At 43.0% G+C, this 12,957-nt stretch overlaps 1 protein-coding gene across 4 annotated transcripts in view; it reads right to left on the reverse strand.

Moving 5' to 3' along the window:
- Nucleotides 1-635: 635 nt before the first annotated feature.
- The window catches only part of DCLK1 (doublecortin like kinase 1), a 325,658-nt gene continuing 313,336 nt past the window's right edge, over nucleotides 636-12,957 (reverse strand). For all 4 annotated transcript variants that reach the window (XM_059996033.1, XM_059996035.1, XM_059996031.1 and 1 more), the window contains one exon: nucleotides 636-4,228. In XM_059996033.1, the coding sequence (XP_059852016.1) occupies nucleotides 4,064-4,228 (165 nt within the window). In that variant the 3' untranslated portion in view covers nucleotides 636-4,063. The remainder of the gene's footprint in view (nucleotides 4,229-12,957) is intronic.

Consider the following 12,957-nt stretch of genomic DNA (forward strand, 5'->3'; position numbering starts at 1 on the left):
TTTGTTTTTAAACCCACATCCAAATGAATAATTACATTAAACTACCATCTTGGATCTTGGTGCTTTCTAAAATTCTGAATTCACAATGAGGGAACATACCTGATTTTTTGGTGGTTCTTTTCTCGGGAGAATTGGGCAGAGAAAAGAAGGCGGCGAACCTTCACTCTTTGGAACAGGCCCTCTACAGCAAACTTCAGCCTGGGGCACCTTTTTATGGTCAAATTAAAAACCTTTGAAATTAGAAGTTTATCATGGAAATGCTGACAGATCCTGACCCAGAGACAGGCTAGCAGGCAACACAATAATATTAAGAAAGCTCTCCCTCAAGCACAATTGCCTTTCAGCACAGGGGATAGAGTCGTCTAATGGGCACTGCTGGCCAGCAAACAACCATGATTTAATGTACATGAGCCTTGGTCATACGATAGCTCCGTGACCCTCTAAGCTAAGCCAATTTTTCTTTTCTTCTATTTTTTTTTCCAACTGAAACATACCTCAAAGGGTAAAGGATTGCAATTTTAGCCTTCATTCATGGATATATTGCTTTTTTTCAACAATATCTGATGGGCCTGTTAACCACCACCCGTGCAGGTCCTGAGCAGGTTCTAGGAAGGTCTCACTGAACACAAAACACCAAGCGTTTTCAGTAGTTTATTTGCAATTTTTTCTCTGCTTATTTTAGTATGCACCACGTGTAAGTTAGATAAGGGCTACAGTAAAAACATTTTCAATGACTGAAATCTTACTTTTCCTTCTAATGATCTGGAGCAAATCACATATTCATTGATTATGACAAATAAAATGATTTCTGCTACAATGTCGAGAAAAAAATGTGTTCATCAATATGAACAGTTCTCATCTACAGAGATGGTTTACACGATGCAAGTAATGAAAGTTTTTTCCTTAACAAGTCTACTACCAAACTGAAACAAAATGAATCTTAAAATTCCCTTGAAAATACCATATGGTTGGTCATGTATCAATAAAGGAAAGACAGTCCCCATCACCAGGCCACCACCATAAGAGCTATATTAAATACTTAGGAAAAAAAATATGGAGACACTTGTGGCAATGATTAAATTGATAATTATAGAGATAGATACACTGCCGTAATGGTACATGTTTATAATAAAGTGAAATAAAAAATAAGATCATTTGGTTATAGAAATTCCTTAAAGAACACCACCACTTAATTATTTCAAACTTGAACTATCCCAAGAATGTTGTGAAAAAAAATAGAAAGTACTAGCTAAAAGCAAAAGCAGTCTGGGTACACCCACGTAATCAGCATGCCTTGTGCTTGTCTGTTAACCCTCTGAGTACATCTCTGACATTCAGGATCTCAATAGCTTAGTGCTGAAAAGATTGCATTCCATCTGATTACTCAATATTTCTACTTGACAGGTCACATTCCGCTGTTTATTCAGCATAGATCGCTCAAATTCTACAGCGATGCACTGGGATCCCCATGCTGAATGGCCCTGCATTCTTCCGAGCTACCCCTCTGCAGTGTTCTGGGAAACACGCCACAGCTTCACACGGTCCACAGTCCTTCAAGACTTGGATGGAAAAAGGCCTGAGCCATGCACTGTAAGGTCTGTACACTAGATATTGGAGCAATACGTGTAATGCCCACAGGAAAAGCAGTAATTCAGAGAAATTCACAATCTATTGTAGGTAGGTCTCTGCCCATAGGATTTTTTCATATTCCCACATTTAGAGTTAAGGCCAAGCTATTTACCTACTCCTTAGTCTTACTTAGAATAGTGCTTTGCTTTAGAGTTCTAGAGAAAGCAGTCGTTTCTGACCAGTTCAGGGAACTTTACTAATATGGAATCTACCTACACGCCGCACCCTTCCTCGTGTTCTGCCCTCCTCCTCCCCAAAAAACCCAGCTGATTTGTGCTACTTTGTGATGTTGTGTATTAAGCTTTCAGGACCCTCTAAAAGGGAGTGGGGGGCAGGGGGAAATCTCAATAAATGATCTAATATATACATGGCAAGACAACACAGACCGAAGAGATAAACCTAAATGTGAAAGAGCAAAAAACTGGGGGAACAATTTTGCAAAAGTCATGACATGCTGTGATTTTAAAATCTAGAGTAATATAGACCATACCTTCATCAGTTGGAGAGTAAAAAGCAGCCATCGAAGATCCATCTGTATTTGAAAGTAAGGACTGACTGTGGAAGTGCTGCACACAGATTTCAAGACTTTCAGGTATTGAAGTATATTTCAAAGCCGAGACAGTGAGTGCTGTTCAGCCATCTAGATGCAAATTTCATGAGCCATCACTCACTGGTGGTCTCCCGGGCCACACAGTTGAGCAAACCTTAGGAGGACATTCGAGTCGGGCCCCTGCCTCCCAACACCATGGCCAGCCTCCCCACTAAGCATCGCAGTGACTACAGGCTGCCTCAGGCCCCCATTCTGAACGTGACACACTGCAGTAGAAGCTCACCGGGGGAGACACAGGGCTAGGGAGAAAGATTTGGTAACAGGAGTAAAATACATGTGTCGGACAGGACTTGGCCCAAAGAGAGAAAACAGCATCTCCCTCTGGATGGCTAAAGACAGTGCTATAAAAAGGTCATCTTGGGCTTCCCTGGTGGCGCAGTGGTTGAGAGTCCGCCTGCCGATGCAGGGGACATGGGTTCGTGCCCTCGTCTGGGAAGATCCCACATGCCGCGGAGCGGCTGGGCCCATGAGCCATGGCCGCTGAGTCTGCGCGTCCGGAGCCTGTGCTCCGCAACGGGAGAGGCCACAACAGTGAGAGGCCTGCGTAACCGCAAAAAAAAAAAAAAAAGTCATCTTAGGGAGTGGAAGTTTTATCCTCAGGAATACCCTCTAGGTCTCCCATTCCTGTTCTCCCTGAGAGACTATTATGTAGGTAACCCAAAGATGCACATGGAATTATCTTCCCAATGGTTTATTTCTTTAAAAACCATTTTGAGACTATTCTAGATTGTTTGCCCACTCTGCTTTCTCCTCGGCCATCTTGCGGAGCACCTGCCTCTGGGCCCCTATGACCCGGTGCTCCTCCTTTTTACGGATTCCATACTCTATGTGGATTGCACACTGAAGACTGAAATGCATGAAAAAGCAGGTGAGAAAAAGAACAGGCTCTTGTTGCCTCTTTCTGTTTGACATTCCAGCCCTATAGAGCACCTGGCAATTTATTGCTCTTTTCCACCAGTTGTGTGTTTTGTTTGTTTTTTCCTGTAGAGGTCTCATACTGAGCAGGCAGACTCTCACTCACCAAACACAGGACAAGATATGGTGCCTTCCTGAGGGTCTGCGCTGGCAGTAGCAGCAGCTGAAGTGGAAGCAGCATTTCTGGGGCGTCATCAGCACATCTTCATATGGAGGCAATTTGGGGGTGAGGGCACCATCTATATCCTGGGTCAGGCTGTTGGTCACAGGCCCAAGTCCCTCCACTCAGGATGCAGGACTCAGGGCAGCTGACAGTTAGACCTCCAATGCAAAAAAAGCCCCTTTCTTAATAGGATTGTGAAGAGGAAAGAGGGGGTGCTGATGCTTAAGTTATAAACCTGCCATGTTCTAAACCCACAAAAAAGGACACGCAAGATATCATTCTAGACACTCTTCTTGTCTGGACATCTCAGCATCTAATAACAACCCCTTGATCTGCAGCAAAGTCAAGAAACATGTGTGTATAAATCCAAAGGCCTGAAAAATCCCCCAAGGGTTCCCCATAAAATCCTGTGCACTCAGAGGGTTAACAAGTGCTATGTTACATACTGCAGATCCTAGATTGACTGATGAAAACATTCATTGCTTCTATGTTTAAAAAAGTTGCAAAGTAGCCTTAACCCTTTGAGGACCCGATTAGCAGCAAGTTGCCATCTCCACCAACGACAAGTCACAGTCTCATTCAGCAAAGGGAAATCGCTACAAGGATACCAGAAAACACACTGTTCTGCTCGGCCATTCAAGCATTGAGTGCTAGGTAGATCAGATGAAACTGTTTTACATAAATTTGGAAAAACAAATCTCAGAGTCTCAAAGGGTTAAGCTAGGACTTCGAGTAAAAGGGTCTTGTTAAAAGGGCGAGTTTGGGGAGCGAACAGTCTCGGAGGAGCTCGGGGAGTAGTCTTCCGATTCCGAGTTGAGTTCGGGCGGAGCTGGCTGGGCCTTGTACCGGCTCCTCACATCCGGGTGGCGTCTTCGTCGGAAAACCTGCCTCTCCTTATCAAGAGCGGTGGTCTAGCAGGGGCATAAAATGAGAAAGAGGACAATTAGGCTGAAGGAAATGGCAAAAGGAACGATTTCTGGAACTTTCTGAGGTCAGAAAAATATGCTGGCTAAGTTAACCTGTCCACGATGACTCACTTTTGGTGACCACAGTCACCACTGCTGGGGTGCCCTCTGCTCCCCCACAAGCAGCTCCTAAGGGCACCTGGTCATGACATTGCAGGCACAGGCAGGATGGATGATGTTGTGGGTTCAACAGCTCCCTGGCCCTCCCCAGACCTCCGCTAGCACCACATCTAATACCCTCGGTCACTCCCAGCCTAGCCAGAGACCCCCTGGTAAATGGGAGCCTCAGGCCTGTGTGTCTGACACGTGAGGACGCCAGGCATGTCTCGTTCATCAACATTCAGCTCCAGGCAGCTGTCTAATAAAGATGAGAGGTGATGAAGTTGTCAGACATGGAAACAGAGCCACAAGCTCGTCCTGTTATTTTAGCACCTCCTCATTCTAAATGATCTTATTATCTGTTGATGAGGGAGTATGGCTCAATCTCTGGCAAGGATGGGTTTAATCTGAATGAACCCAATGCCTGAAATTGAAAACTGCTTTGAATGAATGCAGTTAAACCTGATGGAAACCTTCCCATGGATTTTCCTTTACAAAGTTCATTTTCATTGTAGTGTGTGGTAATTTACGAAACTGAAGTTCGATGTTGTAGGTATTCCAACTCTTGGGCCCTATGCCTCCTTTTCCTGAGGAAACCTCATATGATCTCCAGGATGTGCTCTCTAGCCATAGCTCTGGAAGTTATTATGACATCAGGATTGGGAAGGGCATGACTTCATTACAGATTTAATGGGTGTGAGGAGGAACGGATCATTACAGAGAAACCTTACACAGAGGGCAGAAGAGCAGGTACAAAGCCTGAAGAAAAATGCAGAACACATATAAAAGTTGAAGGCATCCTTGTTTGAAAGTCCCTCTTTAAAAGGATGTAGCCTGGAGGTTATTCTGCTTTTAAGAGATTACTTTTCCTCTACAGGGATATATACCACCATTTTTCCTCTTGGAAATTTACTGTTAGCTTCTTCAAAGAACAGAGATAAATTTATAGCCAGCCGGGTTCTGAGAACAAAGTGAAAACTAAGCCCCTCATACAATTGCAGTGTAGCATTAGCGCAATCTCATATCTAAAATGGGGCAATCAAAGTTCCAGAATGAAGTAAGAAAGAAAGAGAGGCAGTGTGTAGAAACCAGTACAGTAAATGGCTTCATGAGGCTGAATTGTTCTGCTTTAAAAACTATCTGAATAACAGTGTTACAAATCAATGAGGAAGATAAACTTTAATAATTCACTTCTCGTTTCACTAGATTGTTAATACAATGATTCAATAACTGGTGTGTTGAAATGTCTACCTTTAATTCCTCGAAGTGTCGAATTTTTAAGGACCCTCAACTCACATACATAGTTCTTGGTCTCATACCCACCGATTTTATGATATTTTTCAGCATCATAAATCCAAATTCCTAACTTTATTTAAAACATTGTAAAGTTACAACACATGGTATTTTGCTTTCAAAGCAAACTGAAAATGCTCTGTTTGTGTAGAGTTGAATGTAAAAAACAGGCGTCTATTTAGTCTGACACATAAAAACCACTCTGTAGTTAATCCAAGAGTAATATAAACGCTTCTCTTGGTCATAAAAAATATTTTTATTTCTACCTTCTTGAGAAAGAAAACAGTCACTGGCATGGGACTAATACTGACTGACTAGTGGACTGAGGTTCTCTAGTGTCGGGGAGAAAATTGCACAGCGGGTTTGTAGTCAGAAATTTTGAGTCCTGTTCCGTCCACTGCTGACCATGGGAACCGTTCACTCAGTTCTCAGTTAAATAAGGAGCAGGGATAACACCCTCCCACCCTCCAGAGTTGCTATATATAAAAATGGATGTGCAAATGCTTTCAAAATGGTGAAGACTCCCAGAAATGGAAGGTGGTGTTTTGTTTTGTTTTTCTTTACAATGTAAGATATTGTTTTGAAATGAAGGAACTGCAGGTCAGAGGAAAACAATGCAAAACAAAGCTCTCATTAGAACTTACCTCAGAGTACCTTCCCTCCCTGCCTACTCTCACTGGCACCTTCTCCATATTTACCTCATCTCCCCATAATTGACTCAATTATTCCAAGTCACTCTCTTGGCTGTCAGCACTGAAATAAGCCATTTCTCCACCAATACTGTAACGCAGTTTATGCAGACGCTGGTGACACTCATGGGCTTGGATGGTCCCATCCCCCTTATTTTCATGTTCATTTGTCCAGATGCTCATAAGGTCAGTCACATCCTCTTCCTTACTTGTCCCTCTGCCTGGACAGCCCTTGCTTTGTCCCATTTAAGCAGTCAGTCCTGGCCACTCCTGCCAGTTTCTCTAGTTAGCAGCTTTTAAATGCTGGCCTTCGTTGATGGGCCTTCATGCTCAAATGCTCCTGAGCTTTCAGTTGTGCTGATTCACCAGTAACTTCACAGCAGCTATATTTGGAGACATAGCATGTCATGATCACAGGTCATGGAAAAGGGTGTGATGGTTCTTTCTGTTGGATGTATAGACTCTTAGAATTGAAAGAGCATTTATAAAGCATTCTTCGCCCAGGGCTTTGCCTTTACAGGCAGAGAAACTGAGGCCCAGGTATGTGGAGAGACTTGCCCGTTTCGCATCACTGACTAGGAATAGAACTCAGTTCTCCTCCCATGTGAGGCCCAGGCAATTTCTTCCCATTTAAAGTCTATTGAAACAGAACTCAAAGGAGCCACCGCACTCCAGTGGTTCCCTCCTCCGGTCCTAGCCAGGGTGAGCCAGGGAGGAGATAGCACGAGCAGCCTCAGAGGCCAAAAGACTAGAGCTTCACGTGCTGATGGCCCGAGAGCTCTCTCAGGGACAGCAAGCCAGCCTCTACCACGTGGACAATCCCATTCTAGGCCTGTAAACTCCTAGGGAGACCTGGGTCTGCTGATTGATAGACAGGCAGTTCCTGACTCACCCAGGTCCTTGCAACATTCTCAAATGCTACACAAGCAATGCTTAGTGCCCCCAACAGACTTGCTCCCAAAGATGACTGAGAGGGCATCACTGTCCACAGACCTCTCCTCCCAGGGCTCTTGCTTATTCTGCTTCTGGCTCTATGGACTGTGGTTCATTTTAAGAACCTCTCTGTGTTCCCATGAAGCCCAGTACAGCGATCACTGTGCATCCTGCCTGCAACGCAATCGACTCTGATGCACTGTCTTCCCTGCCACATTGTAGACTCTGTGGAGGGCAAGATCAAGTCTGGGCATCCTGTCTGTGTTCCCCACAGCTCTTAGCACACAGGAGATACTCTCTAAGTGCTGTGGCTTTAGAAATATGAGAAAGCACAACAGAGGTCGCATTATTTCCCTCTAGAGCAGCCAACCCCCAGCCCATCCTGCACACAGCAGGTCCAATTTGTTTACAATTCCTCATAAAGTTGGACTCCTTGTCCTAACAGTCACAATGTGCTTACAATAAAAACTTCCAGGGTCTAGTTCCTGTTATTACTCAAAGCGATCACTGTGATATCAGCAGACCTCATGTCCCCGTTAGTGGGCACAGCATCCATTTAGCTTACGGTTAACCACACCTCGGTTTCCCTTTGGAAATCCCCCGCTCACGTAATCTGTGGTTCCAGTGAAGGGGACCCTACCTCCATCTCTGAGGGTGGGGTGCAGATGGGTTTGTGACCCAGAAGCAAGCCTGTGCTGACTGTGTTCGCCAATACCCGTGATTGGTTCAGGATGGGCACCCGGCCCAGTTCACGGGACATGAGGAGACTTTCACTGAGACTGCACATTCACAGTGAATCCCAACTGAGAGGATAGCAAGCCTGGAGCTGCTTCCCACATCCTGGTACCACGTGAAGTTCCAGACTAAAGCCGGCACGGGGAGGCAGAGTGGAGGGATGGAAAGAAACCAAGCCCTACCGAGTGCTGAATCCACACATCACTGAAGCCAGACCCAACCTTTGGACCTTTCAGATTATATAAAATCATACTTCTTCTTTTTGCTGAAAGCCAGTTTGGTTTGGGTTTTCTTCCCTTGCAATCCACACAGTCCAAACTGATATCTCCCTGAAGGTATTTTAATCACGCTCACCTCTGCATCCTGGCTTACCGTGTTCACCAACCTGACATCACCTCTCCCACTTCCTGCCCACTCGCATTTCTCTATTTTCCAAGATTTGATCAAATTTTACCTTCTGCATCACACTTTTTCTTTCTAAATTCCTCAGGCAAGTATTGTCTTGACCAAACCTTTGACACTTACTGCACACAGGCCTATTACCTTTCCTGTGCATATTTCCCAAATCCCATGCAAGCTGCTCTAGGGTAGGATCTGAAACTTCTTTGCATTTTTCCAGAATGCCTAGCCAACTGTGACACACATATAAGGGACATATTAAATGTTTCTCAGTTAATACAGAATTAGATTATTTTAGGTGATTATGTACTTTCCGAATAGCAATGACAAAAGAAAACAGAACCCCGAACAACTCTATACTACAAAAGAGTAAGAAGTCAAAGGTATTATGAGTCCAATATTTAAGAGTGCAATTTGTTTTAGATATGATCAAATGCTTACATTAGATAACATTAATCACCTCATATATTTATCTACTCAACAACTACATATTGTGGTCCAATTCCTTATCACAGTAAGCACTGTTATATATGATACCTTTAGAATTTTAAGTGTAGCTGTAAAATTAATTGCCTCTAAAATCTGTACAGTTAAAATTTTACAGTTGAATTCTGTGGCCCAACATGTAGTTCAAGACAGATGAATTCAGCAAAGAAATAGAAATAATAGGCCAACACATAATTTTTTAAAGTATTGCTATAAAAATATATATTATCCAACTGGTAATTTTATCCCCAGAAAACATTCAAAACATAACTTTCCCTCTGAAGCGCTGTATCATAGATTTAAATTCAGGGCCCTTTCAACCATTTCTGAAAGACTGCTTTCCTCTTTCTCAATCACAAAAATTTCCCAGATATCAAGGAAATTGGGTCTCTCCTCCCTAATGCCTATCTTTGTAAGGTAAGGTGGTCCTAAGTCTTGATGTTCCATTAAAACTTAAGACTTCCTAACGGATTTATTATTTTATTGGTTATTTTGCTCACGGTTTGCAGCTTTGTGGACCAGACATGAATGGACTTGCAGTAGAATTCCCAAGTGTTTCCTCAGTAAGTTATCACTTCATTAAAAGCTCGTAAGACAATCTGAAACCTGCATTATCACATTTTGGTGCTAAGTATCACAGGTTAGAGGTGAGCAAGAAATCTCTTGAGATTCTGGAGCTGACCAGTAGTAACCAAATAGGAAGCTCTAATCTAGTTATTTAAAATATGTACCCAATAACAACGGCTATGTCGTGTGCGGGGCTATAGCCAGCTAACAGTGGACTGGGAGATCCTGACAGACCAAATAACTGACCAAATAAAATGATAAGGAGAAACTAATATAAACCTGCTCTACATGAAAGAAACACTGCATATCCCTACCTCAGACCGCAAGCTCTTGGTGATGAGAGTGTCCTTAGGAGATGCTAGATGAAGTGTGAAAACAGAGGAACGGTAAGATCATGCCAGTTACCTCAGCAAATCTGGGGGCGACACACATAGCAGTTGGAGCTCTTAGAGAAATTCATATCCATCACGTTTTGATGCCTGCCCTAACACCAAGCATGCGCGAATCAGAGACGGTGCTTGCCTAATACCCAGAAAATGTATTCCAACAACAGATAGATCTTTGGCCTTTTCTGTTAAAATAAAACAACACTATCCTCCACACAGTACTCAGATATTTTAAATCTTCTTTCTGACATTAAATTTGGAAATCAGCATAAATACCTAGGAGGTACCCATCTGGCCTATCTTTGCAATGTTATAGGAAAAATACAGCATGGAGGTGGAAGGTCAGGAATGAAGTGAGAATATGAATTGGAGCATTACTTTGTTTTCGCAAGTCTGAGTCACCCACATCTGTGTAATGCTTGCCTTGTCTGGTAGCTTTAGCTTAATCCCCTTGGTAGCAGCAGCAGGGGGAAGTCAGGAGAACCAGCTTTTTGTCCTAGCTCAGCTGATTATGTGACCTTGGACACGTTTTCTAACCACATCAAGCCATTTCCCAGTCCACAGCCTGAGCTGAAGGACAGTGCCTCACTCCTAGGGAAACTTCCACCTATGAAATACCTGAATATGCTTAATATCACCATCAATCTACTAAAATGGGTTATGTTTTTCTCTTCGTAAACAACAGGCCTTCCAGTCTATGGATCAAAAATATTTCTGTTCTGCACTATGTGCAGGACCCACAAGAGATGTACCTCGTTTAAGTTCGGAGGCAATGTTTCCTGTCGTGGCAGTAATTATTGGATTTAAGTAACTGCATTTTTCAGAGGCGAACGGTGACTGTTTTTCCTTCTTCGCTTTTCTTAATTTATTGCCAGCCATCCCAAACAGTCTTCATTTCATTAATAAAAGAACATTATCGTGCATGTTGCCTTTGAGCCCATCCATTATTCATACTACCTAGGAGACTGAGCCAGGGATGCAGCTGTTGGGGCATTAATCTCAGGAACGCTCTCTCCTTTGCTTGCCCTTACTCTGTAGGGACTGAGTTACGATTTGCTTGCCACTTTGGAAATGTTTTGCTTGATAGTAAAATTAAACTGACACCTAGATTGATATATCCACCCTTCTCATTTTTTTTTTTTGGCTTGCTGTCATGCTTATTACGGTTCTGTTTCGTTTTGCTTTAACATCCCTTTGGGGTCTCGCCAGGCAGGAACTGCACAGTATCTGGGTCTAAGACACGGTATTTCCCTAAAGTGAAGGTGACCATTTAAATGGCAAAAGCAGGCTTCATGAAACCAGCGGCCTTCAAACCTCCTTTCTAGGTACCCATCTCTTAAATGTGATTCCGCATTTCCTGGGGCAGCGCGGCCCCATGCTTCCCCACCACGTCATAAATATAGGCTCCTCCCGCTGATCTGGTTCTTAATAGAATCCCACATTGGTCCAACTCTGCAGAGGGTTGCTGATGGCCTCCCATCAGGGGGTTAAAATGACAGCCACTTGCTGAGGTCAGGTTTCTAGAGGGCAAAATTCACGTGTTTCTTCTGCCCTACGGCCCCTGATTTTCTCACAGAGGAAGCTAAGCTGAGCTGCCATGTTGTTTTTCCTTCATCATGCCAGTAAACTAAAGGACAGCTGTAGGCACAGTTTATCTTAAGAAAATCTATGAAAATTTAGAACTTACTAAGCAGGTAGATTAAGGGGTAACTCCTTTTATTGCAAAAACAATTTTTTTAGCTTTGCCGAAGAATTACTCTTGGGTTGCTATAGTGGGATGCTACTGTAGAGCATCTCATATGTGATTTGATTGTCCAAACTCTTAAAAAAACACATTTATCTTCACAATCAAGGTTTCTCTATAGTAATGGTCCCTTCATGGGAAAATTCAATCGCTCATTAATTTAACAAATATTTATTGAAGTGCCTTCTATGTGCCGTGCATTCCACTAGCTGGTGGTGATACAGTTTTTAACAAGCCTGCCAGGTGGTGCTTTTTTTCTTTTTCTTTTTTTTTTTTTTTTTTTTAATTTGGCCACGCCACACAGCTTGTGGGATCTCAGTTCCCTGACCAGGGATCGAACCAGGGCCGCAGCAGCGAAAGCGCCGAGTTCTAACCACTGGACCGCCAGGGAACTCCCTGTCTTTTAATTTAGAAACATTTTTCTCCTACAACAGGAATTGAGAAACTTTTTCTGGGAAGACCAAGAGTTAATACTTTAGACTTTGTAGGCTATATGATTCTCTGACACAACTACTCAATTCTGCCCTTGTAGAGTAGAAGCAACCATAGGTAATTTATAAATGAATGGGTGTGGCTGTGTGCCAATAAAACTTTATTTAAAAACCAGGCAGTGAGCTAGATTTGGCCCATTGGCTGGCTGTAATTTGCCAACCCCTGCCCTAGAGGATAACTTTTTAAACTTACACTTCATCAGGATTTGGGGGGCTATAGAGTAAGTAAAATTTAATGCCCCAATTCATGAATAATCTAACATATAAGTTATTCAACAGTTTATCCCAATCAGAACATCAAAAAAGGTCACGGTTCTACTTTAATTACAAATGCTTGGATCTGGAGAGAGATCAGTCTTCCCAGGAAAATCTGTCTCTCGTGTGGTGTGGAGTGGATGACTCTATCTTTTCTGGGCTCCTCATTTGGGCTGGGTCCATGGAGGTGCTTTTGCACAGGCCACTCATGTCATCTTCATGACAGATGTGGAAGGTTGGTTGATAATACTCGTCTCATTTTTATAGATGGGGAAATTAAGAATCAGAGGAGGAACGTGTACCTTGCCCAAGGTCACAACACAGTAAGTAGGACAGGCTGGATCCAAAACCAGGGCTTCCTGACACCAAAGCCACAAACTCTCTGTGCAACTCTCCGTGCACAGAGCTGCCAATCTTTAATCAAGTTGGTTTCATTTCAATTTTCAAGACTTTTTAGTTTCTAGAAGTGTCATGTGTTTGACATGTATTTGAGAATTGTTTGACTTCAGCATATGGATATTTACACTCTTTCTTAATAGAATAACAGTGTGTCAATACTTATGATTAAGTTCTTTATGATTATTCTTTCCTATACATT

Source organism: Delphinus delphis, chromosome 18 (assembly GCF_949987515.2).
Source record: "Delphinus delphis chromosome 18, mDelDel1.2, whole genome shotgun sequence".
NCBI lineage: Eukaryota > Metazoa > Chordata > Mammalia > Artiodactyla > Delphinidae > Delphinus > Delphinus delphis.